Source organism: Ursus arctos, unplaced genomic scaffold, assembly GCF_023065955.2.
Source record: "Ursus arctos isolate Adak ecotype North America unplaced genomic scaffold, UrsArc2.0 scaffold_6, whole genome shotgun sequence".
NCBI lineage: Eukaryota > Metazoa > Chordata > Mammalia > Carnivora > Ursidae > Ursus > Ursus arctos.
The window spans coordinates 77,865,444-77,889,096 of NW_026623078.1; the positions used below are offsets into that span (position 1 = coordinate 77,865,444).

Here is a 23,653-nt window from a genome sequence, read left to right on the forward strand (position 1 = left end):
AGTGGGCTCTCAGAAGAGAACTTTCCCTGGCACCTGATATGGCTCCTGGCACCTAGCAGGTGCTCAGTAAATGTTTGCCGAGTGAAGAGACCCAGCCGCAGGGCCGACGGAAGTTTACCTCTCACACACAGAAACACTAGACCAAATGAGAGGAGCAAAAGTTAGGGAGTGAACTTGGAAAAGAACAGCTACTTTTGGCTAAGGTCTGCTCCAGGAGTGTCAGACACGTTGGCCTGACAGGCATCAACTGGAGACGGGCTAGCACTTTCCATGCAAACGTGTCAGGCAAAGCTGTGACAGACTGCAAACGGTGACAGACACGCACTGCATGGTGCGGCCCCCGCTCTCAGGCGGAGGGCAGGCTTCCTGTGCGGGGGCTGGGGGGAGGAGGGCACTGCCACCCAGGCCCTGGGGCTTGAGCAGCACCCCCCACCCCGTCCCCGTGACCACCACGGTCAGCAGTCTCCTGCCATTCACAGGCCACTCACACGCAAGGGTCCCACTGCAAGGAACAGGATGCAGAGATGGGAACAGCTGTGCGGGGCACAGGGGGACATGATGGTGGAGAAGGGAAAGTTCTCACTGCTCAACGCCACCTATAGAGAAGCAGGAGGAAAAGTTCGTGGACCTGAGGGCATCTGGGCATGAGGGCCAGAAGCTGGCATCACATCGGTGAGATTTTTCTCTCTCCTGGGGCCTCTCCTGCCGCTGGAGGAGCTGATGTTGGTGCAGAAGCAATGAGCTTTCTGGAAGTAAGAAATGGGCCGAAGCAGAGATGAGGAGGATGGCACAGAGAGGATCCGCAGACAGCGGCCAGAGCACTGGATTCTGGAATTGGGGTATTATTCGCATAAAGCCCCTCTACCTTCATACATCTTTTCATATTTCCAAAAGGAGTGAGTCGTTTTAAGATTCATGAAGTAGGTTTGTGCCTATTTTCTTTGAAAACATTGCTATGTGAATTATCTCATTCACTTTGGTAGGTAAATATCTTTTATATTAGAAACTCAGTCAAAAATGACTTAATGAGAATCCCGTTCTAACATCCTGTTACGCTATCTTAGGGCAAGCCGTCTGATCTTGGGGAGTCTCAGCTGTAAAACGTAATAGTAGGTTCAGAAAAGTGAGCTCAGTTTGCTAGTATAATTGATCCACGTTTGTTTGCATCACAAAATAGAAGCTCAAGACATGTTGCTTTGGGTTCACCATTATACTCCTTGCACTTGGCCCATGGTACGCACATTACTTTTGAATGAACAATGGACAAATGCTGAGCTGAAAGGATTTCTCCTAAGATAAAAAATGAGATGAGTATAGGAAAACATTTGGCAAAAACAAAAACAAAAACAAAAACAAAACACTATGAAATCTAAAGACTCTCTTTTGGGAGCAATGCAATTGCCCAGCGGTAGTCTTGCCTTTTTAGATCAAGCCTTGTCAGGGCCAGCTCTCCATGAGCTCACCCACCCCTATTCTGATACTCTACCCTGCTCAGCCTGCTCCAGTGACCCTGGCTTACTAGCTGTTCCTGAAACCATGTGCCACCTCAGGGCCTTTGCACATGCTGTTCTCAGTTTTTAGGACCCTCTTCCCCCAGGTGAGCACATGGCTCACTACCTTACGGTTGGATCTTGTTGGAGATCGCTGCTACACTGCCCCAATTTTATCCTGTAAATCTTCCTCCTAACCTTCTGTAAGGAGGCCTGCACCTGCCCTGGATGATTGTGCATCGACAAACAGTTTTCGGGCATTACTAGACACCAACTCTAAATTGCCGGTAGTTCCCAGGAGATCCAAAACAACGATGTAGTCCACAGTCAGGGGAAGGCTGTTTTTTATTTCAGTTGGGAGAGACTGGGATGAGAAGGTTTTATTTTTGAACCTAGACAGTTTAGTTCCTTTATATATTCTCTAAACGCTGCTCGAAAATGGACTCATTATTTGTGTCTTTTGATTTGGAGCTAAAGCACTAGCGGTCCTCTTCCTACTTGGAAATCTTTCCCTCCACTTACTCAGGCAGGAAGGACACTTACAATGTTTCTACATTACCCCCAGGCAACAGCCCCACTAACCTCCTCTACGTCCAGGGGTCTCCGTTCCCCCAGCTCGGAAGAGCACTTTCCTCTTTCCCGTAAGCCCTCAGGACAGCCTCCTCAAGGCTGGGAGAGCTTCTGTAACCTTCTAGTGGTGCAACAGAGGCACCCAGCTCAGGTCTCCCCAAGAGAGAACCAGCACGAGGAGTGCAGAACCAAAAGCCTCCCACCCCGGCCGCCACTCTCCGGGCAGGGAGCTACCGGCCGAGACCTGAGCGTGGCAGGGGCAGTTGGGCTCAGCCATCTTGACCCAACAGGCTCGTTTGCTATGGACAACCCTGTGCTACAGCTCCCGCTGGGCTGGCTGGGTTCTCATAGAGCTGCGCTGTCTCCCGAGGCTCCATTTAGCCCATCCCCCTTCCCCCTCCTTCCACCTCCTTGCCTTCAGCTTGCGGGTGTCAAGCCTACATCTACGGCCTTCGAGGCTCTCCCTTCCTACCCCTGTTCGCTCTCCTCTTCATCATTCCAAGGCATTACCACCAATAATCATGAGAAGAAAATTGAAACACTGCTGAAATCATATTAAAGCATTCCCATTCGATCTGAAATTACAGTTTTAACTTCTGAGCTTGACCAATTTGCTGAAGTACCAATTTAATAATCAGACCTTTTATCTCTGACTTCATTTCTCTGCATTAGCAGCCAGTCCTGTGATTGAAAATCAACGTCTTAATATAATAGTTCCATGATTTACGGAACATTTGCACTAGCCAGCATTTTATTACAGACAAATGAGTTATAGCATTTTAAGGTATACATTTGAATTTTAAACTAGTTTAAGAATATTACTGTATAGAGCGGAAGCTAAAACACTGGAGTAGTAACGTTGATAAATAACTCGGTGTTTACCCCACAGTGGTCTGCACACACGCTGCAAGGAACAGAACTGGGTTTGGTGGGTCCGTCGATGCAGCCTGATGCTTCAAATCAATGGAGGCACTTCAGGGTTATCTTCGAAGTCGGGATCTTCCTCATTTGCTGTAATTTTGGGTTCAGACTGAATTCTTCGGGGCCTGTGTTTTTTCTCTTGAACTATGTGAGCCACATCAGGGAAGGAATGCTTGCTAGGGTCTACTTCTAGTTTCTCAACTTGCTTGTGTCTACAACAGCAAAAACAGCAAAAGGAAATTGAGCTGGCATTTTAAGTGAAATTTCAAACAGAGTCAACTCATTCATTCATTCATTCATTCATTCAGCAAACATGGGCAAGTGCTATCCTTAGAGCATAGAGATGCTTACAGAGCATAGAGCATAGAGACACCGCGATAAGAGACTGTCCCTGGTTTCGGGTAGCTCGGAGCCTTGTAGGAGAAAGAGCAGAGAAGGAAAGTGCTGTTGCACACACAGCGAAAGGAGGTCGGCTGGAGACTCTGCTCGCTTGAGACTCTGTATTTACTTACTTTTTTGAAGATTTCATTTTTAAGCAATCTCTACACCCAACATGGGGCTCAAACTCACAACCTGAGATCAAGAGTTGCACGCTCTACTGACTAAGCCAGCCAGGTGCCCCACACCTGACAATCTTCACACGATACAGCAGGCAAACCCCACAGCCAGGATCAGTAACAGAACCACTAGGGGCAGGTCTTTCCCCTGAATGTAGCTACTCGGCTCCTGGACCCTGTTTTAGATGACCCAGCCTGCACGAGGGACATTTATATACATTCAGGTGCCTAGAACGCTCTGTCCACCACTTCCCCCCACAAGATCCTACTCCTGCTGCCACACCCGGTTCTCTTGGCGACAGTTACGTGAAAACAGAACGAGAAAGATTCCCATGCTGCCGTCATATAGAACATTCTAGATAATACAGGTCAGTTGGCTGCTTCTCTGCCAACTTCAGGCCGTAGGTCTGGGGTTAGGCACAGTGCTCTGTATTTATATCAGTCTCCCCAGTGACTTTGATAATCAGTCAAACTATTTCGGAATCACTGTACTGGTCATACAGTCAGTCTTTCGACAGAATATAGTAAGTGCCTCCTCTATTCCAGCCCCAAGCCATCCCATGGTCTGTGCAAAGAGGTATGTTTCCTGGTAGCATATAATAGCACAGCATAGAGCTCGAACAGAACATTTATCACATTATCATGTAATTGTCTCATTATTGGTCTGTTCTCCCTATTAGACCGGCATTCTTGAAGCAATTATATTGACTTTTTCATCTTGTATCTCTGGTATACAGCTTTATTGAATACACGTAAAATAAATGAAAAAATATTATACTACTGTGCAATCCTGAAATTAAATAAGACATCTTTGACCTACAGAAAAATCACAGCCAGCCTCATCCAGGAGCCCCACACTGATGTCCTCAGACACAGTGTATGGTGGGGAGGGAGGTTCGACTTACGCTGGAGAGTGTAAACTCTCTGTTGTCCTTGTAACCCTTCCCCCTCATTCCTGTTGGCTGCCTAGCCCTTGAAGGCACTCGAGTTTTTAATTTTTCTCAGTATTTTGATTAACACACATGGACTCATTGAAGGGAAGTGTAATGTATACAAAGGATATAAAGCATAAATATTCCGAAGACCCAGAGTGCGTGCTATAAACTATGTGGGAAATTACAGTTTCCAAAGACCTACGTTATAGTCATTATTAAATATAGCTTTACTTTTTAATTCCCATGCTCTTATTTAAAAGGCTATCATATCTATGGCTTAATTAAGATATCTGAATTCATCTGAATTAGATATCTGAATTCATCTATTAGAAGTATGCTGACTTTGAGGAAAAGCAGCCTATCTCTCTTCCAGGCATATACCTCTTGGGCCACAACTTCTGGATATTAGCAATAAACACTGAACTCAGCCAGAGGCAGTTCTCTGCCACTCACCCCCTTCAGATGTTGGGAGAAATAATTTGCATGCAGGACTTTAACTGGTCATGAGTCTCTGGGTAAAAGACAATGAGCAGATAGGCCAGGAGTACCTGCAGATCATATTAATCCCAAAATAGAGAGGAGAGGGGCTTTTGTCCTCTGCTGTTTCCTCCCTCAATGTCAGACACCTGAAGTGACAGGGGCCCAACGGTTGCCCATCACCAGTTTTACCCACCACCTGACGGTCAGAACCAGAACCTCTGGGGTCTAGTAAGGATAACTGGAAGACAAAATGAATATTTTTATTACCGTGGAAGAAAGCAAAAGAAAGGGTCTAAAATCACTAGGGATAAAACACATGACAGATTGATTCCTTTTATTAAAGAACATAAGGAAAGAACTTGTTTCTGGTAATATGGAAGGCTAGCATATTTGGACCAAAGATTCCTGCCTCCCATTGAAAACTTTAGGGAGATCATGAAAGATGTGATAAGATAATAAGGAACCCTCAGGGCAGAATTCAGCAAAAGGCAGAACCAGGGAAGAAGTGGATCCCTGAAGCCACCTTTGCTCTGAAGGAATTTGCTGAACCCCTAAAGTGGTGCTTTTTGGTCTTGCTGGCCTTATGGAGTCTGAGAACAGAGGTCGAGGCCCTGAGAGTGTCAGGTGGGCAGTCTGACAGACGCCCTCTCTACCAGAAGGCTTTTCTGTCATGTAAGAGTGAATGAAAAGTAAACGCACTCTGCCCATAGCCCCAGGGACTGTGAGGAGAGCGGGGCAGAGAAGGCCTGAGTTGTCACAGCCATGGTTAAAAACCATCGATCTTGAATTTAGAGTGAAGTGGTTCCAAACTGGCAGTGCCCTCAAGTAGGGTCTGCCCCAAACACATGCCAGTGCTCCCTGGCTCAGGACCTCCCAGGCTTCTGAGAAGCCCCCAAACTATTTTCTAAGGCAATGGAGCAGCTTGCCATCAAAACTAACAAGCAGTCAAGGAAAAAGGGGCACTCTGCCTGAGAACCAGCAGAAGCAACAAGAACACAGACAGAAACTAAAAACCTCAGGTTTGGAATATGAAAGCACAGATTATGAAACCAATAAAATGTTTCAGACTTAATAGTGTAATGTTGAGCTTTTCCTCTGGGATTGGCAATCAGACAGAGATGCCTGCTATTCATCTCCATTCCACAGTGTACTGATGCCTTTCCCTCTGCACTAAGGCATGAAAAAGAAACAAAAGATACAAGATTAGGAAGAAAGAAAGTCATCATTCTCTGTAGATACGTAGAAAATCCAAAAGGACCAACAAAATTAATAAAATCATAGGAGAGATCAGCAGGGTTGCCAGGTATAAAGTCAAACACAAAAGTGAATCACATAACGGGGATGTTTGTAAATTATTGCAAATATACTAGATGCCACTGAGTTGCACACTTTCAGATACTTTAGACAGTGAATTTTATATGTATTTTACCACAATAAAAAATTAATTGCAAATCTATATACAATCAACAAAAACACATTTATGATAGCATCAAAATACCACACACCTAAAAAAATTAATACAACATGGGTATATTTAACATGAATCTAGACATAAGCCTTGCAGCCTTCACAAGAATTAACTCAAAATGGATCACTGACCTAAACACAAAATGCAAAACTGTAAAACTCCTAGAAGAGAACACAGGAGAAGAGCTAACCCACCCTGGGTGTGGCGATACCATTTTAGGTACGACAGTAAAGGCATGAACCATAAGAGAAATAATTGACAAGCTGGATTTCATTAAAATTAAAAACTTCCGCTCCATGAAAGACAATCTTGGGAGAATGACAAGACAAACCACACAGTGGGAGAAAATATTTGCAAATACATCTGATGAATGACTGTTATCCAAAACATACAAAGAACTCCTCAAACACAACAATAAGAAAACAGTGTGATTGGAAGATGGGCCAAGGACCTTCACAGACACCTCACCAGCAAAGATGTACAGCTGGCAAATCAGCAAATGAAAAGATGCTCCAGACCATATGTCATCGGGGAAATGCAAACTAAAACAACAAGAAGATACAAGTACATGCATGTTAGAATGGCCAAAGTCCAGAACACTGACACCACCAAATGCCGGCAAGAATGAGGAGCAACAGGAACTCTCATCCATTACTAACAGGGATGTAAAGTGGTACAGCCACTTTGGAAGACAGTTTGGCAGTTTCTTACATAACTAAACATACCCTTAACCATGAGATCCAGCAATCACACTTCTCGATATTTACCCAAAGGAGTTGAGAACTTATGTCCACACAAAAACCTGCACACAGTGTTTATAGCAGCTTGATTCATAATTGCCCCAAATTGGAAGCAACCAAGATGTCTTTCAGTAGGCAAATGGATAAATAAATTGTGGTCCATCCAGATAATGGAATATTATTCAGCACTAAAAAGAAATACACTAGCAAGTCATGAAAAGACATGGAGGAAGCTTAAATGTATATTACTAAGTTAAAGAAGTCGATCCGAAAAGGCTACATCGATATGATTCTAACTCTAGCACATTCTGGAAAAGGTAAAACTAGAGAGACAGTAAAAAGAGCAATAGTTGCCAGGGGTGGGGGTGGGGGAGAGAGGGATGGGTGAAACACAGGCATTTTTAGGACAGGGGAACTACTCTGTATGATACTATGACCACGGATACATGTCATTATATATTTGTCAAAACCCACAGAACGAAGAACACTAAGTTTGAACCTTAATGTAAACTATGAATTTGGGGTGATAACGATGTGTGTTAACGTAGGTTCAACAGCTGTTACAAATATACCAGTCCGCTGATGGATGCTGACCGTGGGGAAGACTGTGCACGAGTGGGGGCAGTTGGACACATGGGAAATCTCTGTGCGTTTCACTCAATTTTTCTGTGAACCTAAGACTGCTTTACAGAAAAAGGTCTATTAAAAAAAAAAGACACAGTGAAATCAGTAGGAAGGCAATCCCAAGAATGGACTAAGATTTATAATTCTGGCTCTACTATTAGTTAGTAACTTTGTAATCTTGGGCAAATTAATCTCTTTGAACCTCGGTCTGTTAGGAATAACCAGATTTCTCTTGTAGTTATTTTGAAGATGAAAGACAGGTGTTGGGGAGTATCACGTAGCACGGCCTAGGCACTCAACACTCAATAAACCCATTCTGAGCAAGTTATGTGTCCTCCTTGATCAGACAGTGTCACGGGACCACAAGCGTTCACAGAACTGGTTACCCTCCCTACAAAACGTGATCCCCTCTGGTCCCAAGGAACGGAATCTTATCCTACTGATCTTCCCCCTCCAGTCGCTCCGTGGCACAGCAAGAGGAAAGGGCCGCTCTGGCTGTGAGAGGTGTATTGCTAGGTCTGCCATTCTCCCCCTCAAACTCACAGCTGCCTGACTGTGTTCCCACGTGCGGCCTCTATAGGCAGCTGTTCGGTTCATGGGATCTCCCAGCCAGAGGCTGGGGTGATGTGCATGGTGAAGTTTGTCAATGACTAAGGAGCGCCATGAACACCCTTCCATACCTATGCTATGTATGGCTGGGAGGTGATTATTTCTCAGCGATAAAAACCAACAAGAGAGGCTTTGCAAGCGTAACGTAGGAAGCAATCACCATAATGGTGATCTTCCTGGGGTCTGAAAACTAGCTCCACACTGTTTACCATGACTTGGCTTCCTATTCCTATGATCCCTCGCAAACTGGATTCACACTCCTTACATGTGTGGATGCTGCTGGGGGTTAATTATGGCCATGAATATTCATAATAGCATAACACCCTTGAATCCCTGTAAGTTACACACGTATCTGACATGGAAGCCACTAAGCTAGGAAATACGAGAGTGGGTCCCCAAGGTTCAAACCAGCAACCCCCCTTTCAAAAGGAATTCAACTCCACACCTGTTGTTCAGACAAACCCCATGTTTGAAAATCCACAAAACTTCTCCAGTTGACTTGGAATATACGAACGCCTGACTGCTTGTATTATGCAAGACGTAAATATAGCTCTTGTTCAGGTATTTTTGTGATGATAATTTCAGCATATACATTTGTATCACAAAGATAGTTTGCCTGGGTTCAGAATAGATTTTACCATCTGGATGGTTAGAGTCTGGAAATCATGACAAGTAGCAGGAAAGTCGAAAGGCCTGGGATGTGCGTTCTAAGGAAGAACTCAAACAAGGAGAGCTTTGTCCAGAATACTTTAAGGGAGGCCACGGCTCAGAGGAGCTGGGCTTTGTTCTGAGGGTCTTCAGGCAGCAGAGCTAGAATGTTCAGTGAGGAATGGAGGAGAGACTTCGTGCCACCGGGGAGTATGGAGAGCGGGGAGGGAGCCGCTGGGAGAGAGGCTGACCCACAGGCTCACAGATGACCTGTGAGTAGGAGGTCGACAGGAGGGCACATGATGGGGCCTCTTGGCCCTTGCAGCCCTGAGAGTTTTAGGATCTATAACGTGACATAGGGACCGTGAATGGACAGTGTGAGTAGCATTATGAACAGGGCTCAGCCGAGCTGTCCCAACACGTCACGGCTACCCAACCTTCAGACATTCTAAACTTCTCTCCCTCATTTGCCCCATCTGTAAACTGAGGACAAAACTAGGAAGGATGAAGCGTGTTAATATGGGTGAAACACACAAAACAGTGCCTGATACAAAGTGAGTGCTCAGTCAATGTTAGCGGTCCCTGGTGCTGACATCACCAATCTTAACCATTGTCGTCACAAGTAATTGGGGCGTGTATATACACAGATTTGTTTTTTAGGGATCAAGAGCCCTATAAATAGAGAGTCTACATTTTGGGAATAAACATTAACATTCACAGCATGAATCATTTGTAAACTTTAAATAACTGTATCTTTGGGGAGGGTGCATTCTAGCCACCAAATGACAATGAAGAGAACTATGAAAAGCTCAAGACAGCTGGGGAGGTGGTACCTTTGGTTTGCGGGCTCTCTGCTGCTGTCCAAGGTACTTTCCCCAGACTTTGATGTTTGTCGCCAACGTGTGATTACTCCGTCTACCTGAAATAAAAATACAACATGCACTAAGTGGTACATCACTCTCTGATAGATCCTCAAAAATATACACTACCTCCATATTTTTTAAGAAGCAAAAACATTTTAATTTTCAGTACATATTCCATAAAAAAGTCTAACCTTAAGCCTCTGTATGTGGCATGAGCAAGTTATATCACAAATTCTATCTGTGCACCATACTCTTGCAAAGCCACAAGCTATCCTTCATTTGCCAAAGGCCAAGCAGGGGGAATATGGTGAATTAATTCATGTAACAAATAGTTTCTGAGAGCCAGTGACATGCCAGACACCGCTTGAGGGGCTGGGGATAGAGATGTGGCAGAGGCACTGCCTCTGAGCTGTCCCGCTCCACACATGTGCTGCAGTGGGAAGCACGGCTGAGCTGGAAACTCGGATCCCTACCTTCCCTGCACACTGTACCCCGTGAGATATGAGCTTGAAGGCCACTTCTGGTATGAAAAATTCTGTAATTCTTCCACTTCTTTTAAAACAAATAAGCTCAGTGCTAAGCATGTTGAATTCTCAATAAATAAAACTGATTGGTTTAATTCAACAAACATATAACAAAGATTATTTACACCCAGCACCTTCCCTTAGGAAGTTCAAAGGTGTAAGAGTGTAGGGGCAGAAGAGAATATGGGGCCATTTACTAGACCCAGACACCATGCTGGACACATGCCGGCCTACATGAGGCAGTTCATGTGTTTTATTTAACCCCTACCTCCCAGTGTTCCTATGAGACAAGGATTATTTATAGGCAAAGAAAAGGAACTTTAAAACTCTTCTCATGTCGTTTTGGTCCACTGACCAAGAAGGGGGCTTCTAGCCTTTTCTTTGCAGGGAAGAGAGAGGTCTGGAGTGTGTACATTCCTCTCTCCACCCTAATCAGCTCTTTTTCTTTGGGGAAGAAGTACTTCATTTACTGGCCACATCTCACTAGTGGGCAGGGTCACTCTGCAGGTGAGGGACATCTGCTGCTCCTCTTTTGGGCCTGAGACTTCACTTACTGTACAGCAGTGGTCAGATCTATGAGGAAACAGACTAGCTTTGGACTTTTAGGGTCTGGTCACCACCCGCACTCCCATCTGCAGGCTCAGGCAAGCATGCTGGACTCGCTATCCATGTTTGGGAAGGAAATCAGTAGCCCCGAGGTAGCCTGAATCTTAAGCCAGATTCTCCAATCCAAGCTTTACCAAACCTCTACGTCAGAGCACTGGCCACTTAATCCAATTATTAGATGGGGTAATCTGTTTCCCATTTGACTCGCAATTGTTGGTTGTATGTCCCATTGGTCAGAGCCCCAGAAAGGGTATCCCATTGTTTGTCACTTGAATGTTTAAGGAAATGAATGGTGAACGAAGAAATGAGGTAATGAATCCTAGCCTGGCGAACAGTAGCATCAAATTTGGGGAGGTGAATGCCTGATGGATAACCACCCCTCGATGGCAATCCTTCTGGTGGAAGAAGAACCGGTGTTTTAGACAGTGCAGTTGTGTATTTATCTATCATATTTGACAACAATTCAATCCATTTGTGTGTGTGATTTCATGCCGCTCCCTTACGCAGAGGAAGATGCAATAGGTTGGCCCTTCCCTTCCCACAGATCTCATGGGAGGGCCCCTTGTGATGCAGAAGGGAAAGATCTGCTAGAATCCCACCCTTTCAGTATGTCTACTGAACATCCAACTGGGAAAAATACCTGTAAGTACCACGCATAGTTTGTGCAATGGCCAGACTTGTGCTGAGACTCTGGGAGGAAAGAGCAGTGAAAACTGCAGGGACCAAGGACACTACATTTCAAGTCTGGAAGAGTTTGTTCAGAAGCGTTTTAAAAGAGGTAGTCTGCAGAACAAAAACTTAGAGAAGAATACTGTGGAAGAATCAGCAACTAAAGCTACCGATGCAATGTTTACTGAATAATTAAAGGAGATGACTCATGGAAAGGTTTGCCCAACAAAGCAGATTCTATTATCGTCAAACACGGGTTTTTTGGTTTTTTTGTTTTTTGTTTTTTGGGGGGTTTTTGGAGGAGGAGGTTAATTCTAACATGTTTTATTTGCCACATTTTAAAATATATTAATGTTATAATTTTGTGTCCCATTAATTTTTTGTTGGCTAATGATTGATGTTATATTTTTAGATGTTAATGTTGGTAAGGTATGTGTGTACACTACTTTAATGTGAAAACTGAGTTTGCCTCCTGTTCTTTAACTGAACGAGTGTGATGAATACAAGTATTTCCCCCACCTTCCTGGCCTATCCTTGAGGACATGGACACACTGTTTGGTAGCTACTGAGCCCAGTTTTGGTTTATTAAGCCATATGACTATCAAACATGAAGGAAAAGATACAACTGAGGGGACTAAACAGTGACACATCCAGTCGAGGGGAGGACAGGGAGAGGTTGCAGACGTTAGGGCAGTGAGAACCGGCCCCTTCTTCCTGCAGTGTCTCGGGGAGGCAGCGGGGCCTCTGGGAGATGTGGCTGCACCTTTGGGTGGAGCGGCATTGTCTGCTGGAACTTTCTGCAATGAAGGAAACGTTCTGTGCAGCCCAACAGGGGGTTCCCAAACATTTGAAATGTGGTTAGCGTACCTGAGCCACTAAAGGTTTAATTTTACTTAGATTTAAGTAATTTTAATGGACCACGCCAGAGAGATGGGAACGTGGTTACGGTGAGCCCCAAATGCATATGTGGGCTGCCCAATTCTTCTTTCAGGTGAAGGACATCCATCCACACCAAGTACCGCTAATTCATCTGTGGTCCTTGACTATGTGGCCTTTACAGTTCTGGAAGTGGGACCTGGTACCCTTATGGGAGTTTGAGAACTTGAAGCCTGGGTCCTAGCCTCTGTGATCACTGATCCTGCTCCTGGCTCAGCTCTTCCCTCCCCCTCACAGGCAGCTGTCCCCAGGACACACCCTCACAGACATGCTGGGTGCTCCTCTCCAGCTCATATCTCTTCCCAAGGAGCAGTGACACCTTCGCATTTTTTTAATTTTTTTAATATTTTAATTACATTAAATGAGGCCAATGTTAGTTTAAAAAAATCATTAAATTGTCAGTTTTAAGAAAAAAAGCTCTTGAGCCAAAAGTACAAATTTTGTATTGCTTCGCGTTGTAAATGCACTAACAAGAATGGGAGCATATGCATAATTAGAGTCTTAAAACACCCCGTTTCTAACACTGTTATTTGTCACATAATAAGCTCAGACAAAGATTCACTGTGTTTATGGAAATGCAAATAGAATCACAAATTTGGAACTTTTCTTCACAGAGAATTTGCTGTGCACTAGAATCTAAATGTGTTTTTTATTTTTAAAAGATATTTTCAGCTTATTTCATTCCAAAGATTCTTTTAAGTTTAAAAGTTAGGAGGAACTAAGAAATCAGTAAGAAAAATATTGACCCCAACATTCATATTAACACCAAAATTCATCTTAACACCAGTATTTATATGAACAGCAGGTAAAACGCTTCTGATGAGACCTGATTTTCCCCAGCAGAGGACTGCAAGCTCAGGTCCTGAAAAACTGCTGGTTGTTTTCCTACTGTACCTGCAGTGCTAGCCTCGCCCTTCCTCTAGGAAGTGATGTTCCTTAACACTAAACATCTTCATCATTCGTACTGAGTGTGTTTAGGGATGACTGATGGACAAGCTGGAAGGGCCAAAATATGTTCAATAAATTAGATCATGGGGAATAATGGTTTCCTGAATCCATATAAAGAAATGTAATCAGCTTCCTGAAAATTCAATTGTGGGACAGGCACAAAGGTACAAATTAACATTTTAATGATGTGATATTACTTTAATTCTCACAGAGTCATGCAATTTCATGCAGTTGAAAGTTGAGAGTGAGCATGGAGGTAGTAACCAAAGTCCCCTTTTCTATAGAAGGCGAAAGTCCCTTCTAAGGCCTTCCTGGCAGACAACTGTCCAGCTTTTGATGAAATCCTACCCCAGGATGAAGTCTCATGACTTCCTCGGGCAGCACCCGGCACTGAGATGATCTCCCTTTACATTTTATTTAATTTATTTTATTTTATTTTATTTTATTTTATTTTATTTTATTTTATTTTAGAAGGGCAGACTGCCACATGCAGTGCCTCATTTGGACGTATCTGGTCTTGGAAACCTGACTACCCTATGTTCTCCTACAAATGGACTTGACAGCTTGTCTGGAGGTTCTAGCAGGGGAACGCAGCTACTCCCATACCCTTGACCGAACAACAGTCCTCCTCTGTCAGGGTCATCCTCTTCCACTGAGCATGCAGCTTTGGGAGGGATGCACATGGAGCAGTGAGGGAGGAAGGGGACAGCCGCCAGCCAGATCAGCCCAATCAACCCTGGCAATCAATGGGGCGACAGATGTCCTAGTCAGATCACCCTCACATCCTGTTTTATTTTTTTTAATGTAGTTAATTTTTTTTTCAAGTTTTTATTTAAAATCCAGTTAGTTAACACATAGTATAATATTAGTTTCAGGAGTAGAATTTAGTGATTCATCACTTACATACACACTCAGGGCTCATCTCAACAAGTGCCCTCCTTCATGCCCATCCCCCTCTAGCCCATCCCCCCACCCCTGGCAACCCTCAGTTTGTTCTTCATAGTAAAAGTCTGTTCTACCATTGCCTCTCCCTTTTTCCCTCTATGTTCATCTGTTTCATTTCTTGAATTCCACAGATGAGTGGAATTATATAGTACTTGTCTTTCTCTGACTGACTTATTTCGCTTAGCATCACATCCGCTAGTTCCAGCCACATCGTTGCAAATGGCAACATTTCATTCTTTTTCATGCCTGAGGAATATTCCATGATTGTTTGGGCTTTTTCCATGTACCTCGACTTTAACAAAATGTATATGGTTGCTTTCCCAACTATAGAAATCACTAAGATGGTGAAACCCAGACTGGGTGTGCTGGGTAAAATTCAATAAACAGACACAAGGGAGAGAGACCCAGCTCTCGATCCTTATCTTCAGGTTGAACCATAGAAACTACCTATACCTGCCTATTTTTGACCCACAAAACAGTGATTTCACATGGTTCCACTTGTTATTTATATGAGGCTGAATAAGAATGAGCAAACAGTCACTGCGCTCCAGATGAAGACTTGCTATAATGATAAATTAAAAGAGCACATGGGCAAAGGACAAGGAATCTAACTAGAAATAATTGTGAGGAACAAAATATGAAACAACCTTTCAATTTTCCTTGTGAATTTACCCTGGCTTCTTAAATTATAGTCTTCAGGAAAATCAGAAGTAAATTTCTCTTTTCTTGGATTTTCACTTTGTACCATGGTGTCAGCTATTACCGCCATTGAATCTTCTCAAGGAATATTTACTGAGCATCTACTATGTGCCAAACATAGGATAAGAGGTAGATATGGAATGATAAATCGAAAAATTATCCCTGATCATCTCAGGAGAGAGAAAGACACACAAGCAATTAAAATACACTGGAGAAAGCGCAATTGACAGATATATGCCTATACTAGTATGGAAGCCCAGTGGTGGGAGGGGCGTATCCTGGTGGCATGGGGAAGGCTTCCTGGAGGATGTGAGGTTTGATATGAATTTTAAAGAATAAGCAGGAATTTGCTAGAAGATGGGAGATTATGTAGAGAATGAAGAACATTCCAGGGACAGAAAGAAAGCCTGAACAAGGACAGGAAGGTCAATGACCACAGAAACTAGCACAGAATATTGGGCAGATAATAGCTGGAAACAAGGGTGAAGAACCAGGCAGAGGTCAGGTCTTAGGAGACTTTATTTTAAGGTGCTTGAACTCTGCATAGGAGGTGATGGAAATCTCTGCAGTTTTGGGGTTTTTTTTCTCAATTCAGCAAAACAGCAATATTCTCAATGTACTCTTATTTTCATTAGTCAAAGTGTGTGATGTTAACAAAATGACTAAGTCCAGGGGAGTGGTAGTTTTTGAAAGAAAATATTTCTTTCATTCCTAGGTTAAAAAAATATATATATATTTACTATTAGAGTTAAATTGCTTCCTCCTCACCCCAAACTTCATTCTGAAAGTACTAATGACATGCAGTTCTGTTGGGAACTGTGTAAATGTGCGTCCTGGTCAACAAACTTATTGTCAGAACGCTGACATGTAAATTTTTGGCTAATCTGTTCTTCTGGGCTCCTGTCTGCCTGTCAGCTCCAGATGTGTGTACATTTCTCTAGCTCCCCGCTGTCCCCCACGAAGGACGTTTTAGACTCTGCATCCAGGATCACCGAGCACTTATACGTCCTCTTAGAAGGCATTATTTACACGAAGCACAATCCATTACTCACAATTTGCCCCTGCGTGGGAGAATGGGAAATTTCAAATGGAGATTGGCCCTTAAAAGAATTTAACGTTAATAATGGGCTTTCATCCTCTTCAGGAGAGGCCGCTGTGGTATTTTCATGAGGATGTGGAACGGAATCCAAACTCACGATACAGGTGCTGAGCCTATTTGCTGTTGTACGCACCTGTTGCCCTGTTTCTGCTCTACTCTGTAGAGTTCAGGGAGATGGACCCTCCAGGTCTCATTACCCAGCTTCCCATGTCACCTGGCTTCCAGCTGGTTGTGGCCAATGGGAAGTACTGGAGGGAAGCTGGTGGACTAAGAAAGAGGCTCCAGATGCCTCTCCCACAGTCCGTATCTGTGTGAATGACGTCTCCAGTAGTGGTAGAGTCTACTCTATGGCTGCCAAGAGGTCTCTGCAGGTCTGGTTTTTCCAGGTGACATTGGTGTGTGGTTTCCTCCCACCCCATCTCCTCCCTCTGTCCTGGGAGTGGAGGTAGCCGCCTGATGTTCCAGGTTTCTGGGTGGTCTTACTCTCCCTTCTTTGGCATCCTAGATCTTCTATTACCCATGTAATACATTTCCTGATTTACTCCTATAAGGTACATTGCTGTATAAATTTCCTGTATACGTTTTCAGTACTTAAGTGTTTCCTGATTTTTCATTAGACCCTTAACTGATTTACTCCATGTTTCTCACACCTCTGGGTACTTGTTACAACACACATTTCCACAACATCTAATTAGAATCTGCAGATAGTGGCCTGGGAATCTAGTTTTTTAACAAGCTCTCTCCAGGTGATTCTTAGCATCAGGCAAGTTTTGTGAAAACAGACTTACTGATCCCACAGCTTTGAGGCTTTTCTGGAAGCAATTCGTTTACACAAGCCACATTTATGGGATATGCTAGGAAAAGCCAGCCATTGATGGGTTTTAAGCATAAGAATAAAATGATCTGATTTATGTTTTAAAAAGGTCACTTTGGCTTTTGTATGAGGAAGGAATCAAAAGTGGAAAGCACAGAAGCAGGGAAAACAGGGAGAGGCCTGTATGAGGTGGTCCAGCTGGGAGATGACAGTGGCATGGACAAGGGCGAGGTGGGGAGACAGAGGTAAGTAACAGAATTCAGGATATGTTTGGGTGGTAGTGCTGACCAGGTGGATGTGTGAGGGTAAGAGGTAAGTCAAGGGCGCCGTCGAATCTTTGACTTCAACAACTGAGTATATCATGGCGCCATTTTCTAGGACAGGGACGACTGTGGGAGGAGCAAGTCTGCAGAAAGAAATTAGGGGTTCATTTGGCCATTTGAAATTAGTCATGCTGATCTGTACATTCAGTTTGGCTTCTCAGTTGACAGGTGCATATAAAATGTCGTTGATTCTAACACCTATACTGTTTGCTCATGTTTACATTTTTTATTTTCCAAATAATAATTATATTTTTTATTTCCTTTGAAGTTTAATAGCATTTTAGGACAGCATTTTGAATTTCTCAATTTATTTATTTGTTTATTCTGTATTTTATACTTAATATTTTTAATGACTAGTAATTAAATGTAATTTCTATAATTTTTTCTTTTGGAAATGAAAATGAGGTTTTCATAAGGCTTTGTCTATTACGAACTTTTAAAATTATCTTGATTATATTGTTCAAATAATAAATGGTCTTACTTTTTGTTGATCATATTTATCAAAGACAGAAATTGGTCATAAATCTTCTAGTGGAGCTGATTCTGTTTATTTGTCCTTATGTTTATAAGGCCTTGTGTTTTAACACACTTAAATAATGTACAATCTAATGAATATAAAGCAATTGGATCTTTATTTTATGCAATATTTTTATTACTATAGAATAATTCTTATTCCATTTTATGCTTCTTTGCTTTAAATTCTATCATGTCTGATATTCATTTTGCCATAAGAACCCCATAAATTTTGCTTGCATTCACTTATTAGAGCTGTGTCCATTCTTTTCTTTGCATATATCTTGGGTCTTTTAATTTCAGGTGTGTTCTTGTGAGCTGGATAACATAATGGATCTTATATCTGTTACTTTCTTACAATTTTTCTGATTTTATGTTTCCTTCCTCTATTCCTACTGTATTGACTTTTGTTTGCATTTATTTTCTGTAATGGTTTGTAACGTACACATTTTAATTCTACTAATTTTGCCTGAAAATATTTATATTAAATTTCAACATGAACACAGTGTACTGTTGGACCTAAATGTGAGACCTGAAAACATAAACTTCCTAGAAGAGAACACAGGCAGTAATTTCTCTGACATTGGCTATAGCAACATTTTTCTAGATAGGTCTCCTGAGGCAAGGGAAACCACCAGCAAATTAAACTATTGGGACTTCATCAAAATAAAAAGCTTTTGCACAGCAAAGAAAACCGCCAACAAAACTAAAAGGCAACCTACTGAATGGAAGAAGATATTTGCAAATGACATATCCAGTAAGGGGTTAATACCCAAAATATATAAAGAACTCATACAACTCAACACCAAAAAACCAAACAATTCAATTACAAAATGGGTAAAGGACCTGAATAGACATTTTTCCAAAGAAGACATGTAGATGGCCAACAGACACATGAAAAGATGTGTCAACATCACTCATCATCAGGGAAATACAAATCAAAACTACAATAAACCATCACCTCACACTTGTTAGAATGGTTAAAATCAAGAAGACAAGAAACAACAAGTGTTGGCCAGGATGTGGAGAAAAAGGAACCCTCATGTACGGTTGGTGGGAATGCACATTAATACAATCACTGTGGAAAACAGTATGGAAGTTCCTCAAAAAGTTAAAAATAGAAATGCCATATGACCCCATAATTCCACTATTGGGTATTTACCCAGGGAAAACAAAAACATTAACTTGAAAAGATATGTACACCCCTATATTCACTGAGCATTATTTACAATAGCCAAGACATGGGGGCACCTGGGTGGCTCAGTCAGTTAGGTGTCCAACTCTTGATCTCAGCTCTTGATCTTGGGGTTGTGAGTTCAAGCCCTGTGTTGGGCTATATGGTGGGCATGAAGCCTACTTAAAACAAACAAACACACAAATAAATTGTCTCTCTTCGCAGATGACATGATATTCTATATGGAAAACCCAAAAGAATCCACTCCCAAACTATTAAAAGTTATAGAGCAATTCAGTAATGTGGCGGGATACAAAATCAATGCTCAGAAATCAGTTGCATTTCTATACACGAATAATGAGACTGAAGAAAGAGAAATTAGAGAATCCATCCCATTTACAATAGCACCAAAAACCATACGTTATCTTGGAATTAACTTAACCAGAGACGTAAAGGATCTATATTCTAGAAACTATAAATCACTCTTGAAAGACATTGAAGAAGACACAAAAAGATGGGAAAATATTCCATGCTCATGGATCAGAAGAATTAACGTAGTTAAAATGTCCATGCTACCCAGAGCAATCTACACTTTCAATGCTATCCTGATCAAAATACCGAGGACATTTTTCAAAGAACTGGAACAAATAGTCCTTAAATTTGTATGGAACCAGAAAAGGCCCCAAATCGCCAAGGAACTGTTGAAAAGGAAAAACAAAGCTGGGGGCATCACAATGCCGGGTTTCGAGCTGTACTATAAAGCTGTGATCACAAAGACAGCATGGTACTGGCACAAAAACAGACACATAGACCAATGGAACAGAATAGAGAACCCAGAAATGGACCCTCGGCTCTTCGGGCAACTACTCTTTGATAAAGCAGGAAAAAACATCCAGTGGAAAAAAGACAGTCTCTTCAATAAATGGTCCTGGGAAAATTGGACAGCTACATGCAAAAGAATGAAACTTGACCACTCTCTCACACCATACACAAAGATAAATTCCAAATGGATGAAAGACCTCGATGTGAGACAGGAATCCATCAAAATCCTAGAGGAGAACATAGGCAGCAACCTCTACGACATCAACCAAAGCAATCTTTTTCATGACACATCTCCAAAGGCAAGAGAAACAAAAGATAAAATGAACTTGTGGGACTTCATCAAGATAAAAAGCTTCTGCACAGCCAAGGAAACAGTCAAAAAAATGAAGAGGCAGCCCACGGAATGGGAGAATATATTTGCAAATGATACTACAGATAAAAGACTGGTATCCAAGATCTACAAAGAACTTCTCAAACTCAATACACAAGAAACAAATAAACAAATCATAAAATGGGCAGAAGATATGAACAGACACTTTTCCAATGATGACATACAAATGGCTAACAGACACATGAAAAAATGTTCAAAATCATTAGCCATCAGGGAAATTCAAATCAAAACCACACTAAGATACCACCTTACGCCAGTTAGAACGGCAAAAATTGACAAGGCAAGAAACAACAATTGCTGGAGAGTATGTAGAGAAAGGGGATCCCTCCTACATTGTTGGTGGAAATGCAAGTTGGTACAGCCACTCTGGAAAACAGTGTGGAGGTCCCTTAAAACGTTAAAAATTGAGCTACCCTATGATCCAGCCATTGCACTACTGGGTGTTTACCCCAAAGATACAGACGTAGTAAAGAGAAGGGCCATATGCACCCCAATGTTCATAGCAGCAATGTCCACAATAGCTAAATCGTGGAAGGAGCCGAGATGCCCTTCAACAGATGACTGGATTAAGAAGATGTGGTCCATATATACAATGGAATATTACTCAGCTATCAGAAAGAACGATTTCTCAACATTTGCTGCAACATGGACGGCACTGGAGGAGATGATGCTAAGTGAAATAAGTCAAGCAGAGAAAGACAACTATCATATGATTTCTCTCATCTATGGAACATAAGAACTAGGAAGATCGGTAGGGGAAGAAAGGGACAAAGAAAGGGGGGGGGTAATCAGAAGGGGGAATGAAACATGAGAGACTATGGACTCTGAGAAACAAACTAAGGGCCTCAGAGGGGAGGGGGGTGGGGGAATGGGATAGGCCGGTGATGGGTAGTAAGGAGGGCACGTATTGCATGGTGCACTGGGTGTTGTACGCAACTAATGAATCATCGAACTTTACATCAGAAACCAGGGATGTACTGTATGGTGACTAACATAATATAATTTAAAAAATTAAAAAAAAATAGTCATGACATGGAAGCAACATAAATGCCCATCAATAGACAAATGAATAAGAAAAATGTGGTATGTATACACAATGGAATATTACACAGCCATAAAAAGGATGAGATCCTTCCATTTGAAACAACATGGATGGACCTACAGGGTATTATACTAAGTGAAATAAGTCAGAGTGAGAAAGACAAATACCATATGATTCCACTCATAAGTGGAATCTAAAAAAGAGCAAATGAATAAGCAAACAAAAAGCAGAATCAGACTTATAAATACAGAGAACAAACTTATGGTTGCTGGGGAGAGGTGGGTGAGGGTTGGGCAAAATGGGCAAAGGTGAGTGAGAGGTATAACCTTCCAGTTATGGAATGAATAATTCACGGGAATAAAAGGCACAGCACAGGGAATACTGTCAGTGATGTAGTAGTGATGTAATGGGACAGATGGGGCCACACTTGTGGTGAGCATAGCATAATGTATAAACTTGTCAAATCACTAAGTTGTACACCGGGAACTAATGTAACATTGTGTGCTAACTATACTTAAAAAAAGTTCAAGGTATGTATTTGGTGGCTGTGAAAGTGTTCATCTGTTTGTTCTCCCCACTTCCAATGTCCCTATTTTCATGTTTTAAAAATCATACAGCTTTCTTTTTATATCATTTTCATTACTTATTCCAAGGAAAATAACTTTTTGATTCATTTTGAAGCCTCATTCAAAACAATGACAACCATTTCTATAAGACTATTGAAATACTGGAGAAAGATGACAGCGTCTCAGTAGCAGAGGGCTAATGGATAAGGGGGTGAAAGAGGTAATGGGGACAGGGAAATGAGAAGTCCTCCTTAGGTTTTCAGTTTAAGCAACATTACGGGAGGTACAACAGACTCATTCCTGAGTCTGTGAGAAGATATCCCTGGGATCCCTAATGCAGTGCAAATCTTCCCTTTTTCTTTGCATTTCTAAGAACTTACCAGAACACACAGTAGGTGCTGATTAAAATATATGGAATGTCTGAACGAATGGATGGCTGGATGAATAGATGGATGGCGACTACAGAATTCATAGAACTAATGGTAAAGACCCCTAGAGATGCCTATTCTTGTGTCATGTCTACAAATGGGGAAGAGGCAGGAGTTCTATGAGAGCTGCAGCTTCATGCATGCTGGGCCCAGTTGGTGTTGGGTCTAATTGGAGCAAAAGGCATTTGAGGAGCCATAGGAGATCCCACAGTTATGACACTAGCTCTGAGCCAGTAACAGAATTTCAAATTTAAGCAGAAGGGAAGAGAAGCTAGTTAAGAAGAATCTCAGCCTGTTTGAAACTGAGACTCAGGAACTGGGGCGAGGGCAGAGCTGGGTCTGCAGGAGGTCACGGTCAGTGGATTCAGCAGGGAGGAGATAGGAAGGAAGCCCTAGGAGACCCACTTCATTTTTTATCTCTTCCATAGTAATTCACGTGGTGCTTTATTCGTACTAAGTGCTTAATAAATCTTTGATAAATTCAATAAATATTTTAATTGATTAATAATTCAGCAATCATCTAAAGTTTTTCATAATTTGGCAGAAAGTTTTCTGAGTTCTAGTGCCTTACTTCCACGTGTGGCAACAGACACACGCTAAATACTTCCTTCATCTGATACAAATAACTTCCATATAATTTATTTATGGGCGTAGCATGTCTTTTCTCTACCAGGGCTGTGCTTAAGTATACACATGTGATGTCTTCACCCATGCCTCGTAAGTAATTTCTGAACTGCCTAAGTCCATTAGATGCCAACCCACGCTGATGTGAGCCACCTGTCTGATGGGGAGGGGAGGGGAGTTGAGTCCAGTTACTGAGTGAGCAGTACTCAGCAACTAGGCCCAGCCCTACGACTGAAATAGACAGTTATCCTCTACCGATCCTACATCAGCTACAGAGGAATTGGGTCACCTGCCAATTCTCACATATTTTTGGTATTTGTATTTATCGGTTAGCCACAATTCTGATATCGAACATTTAAAATGTGAGGTTCAGTCACCCAAAAAAGAATATTATTAATATAAAACTTCAGAATATAACTTTAAATTTTCCTCAAGCATTTGAGTAACTTTATATATATCCAAATTCATTGTTGATATTTTAGTAACTTCATTATTTCTCTACTGTGCTCTGATTGACTTTACCGAGAGAAGCATGTAATTCACTGAGTCTAATAAAAAAGATTTTTTGAAAGAAAACAAGATCTTTTTTCTATTTAAAGAAAGGTGATTAATCCACAATATTAGA

The 23,653-nt window shown here is 42.1% G+C and overlaps 1 protein-coding gene across 1 annotated transcript in view; it reads right to left on the reverse strand.

The window, feature by feature from the left end:
* Positions 1–1,821: 1,821 nt before the first annotated feature.
* The window catches only part of DNAAF11 (dynein axonemal assembly factor 11), a 72,370-nt gene continuing 50,538 nt past the window's right edge, over positions 1,822–23,653 (reverse strand). The window contains exons 11-12 of the mRNA XM_026495392.4: positions 9,876–9,961; positions 1,822–3,193 (exon numbers count right to left, since the gene is read on the reverse strand). Of these exons, the coding sequence (XP_026351177.2) occupies positions 3,016–3,193; positions 9,876–9,961 (264 nt within the window). The 3' untranslated portion in view covers positions 1,822–3,015. The remainder of the gene's footprint in view (positions 3,194–9,875; positions 9,962–23,653) is intronic.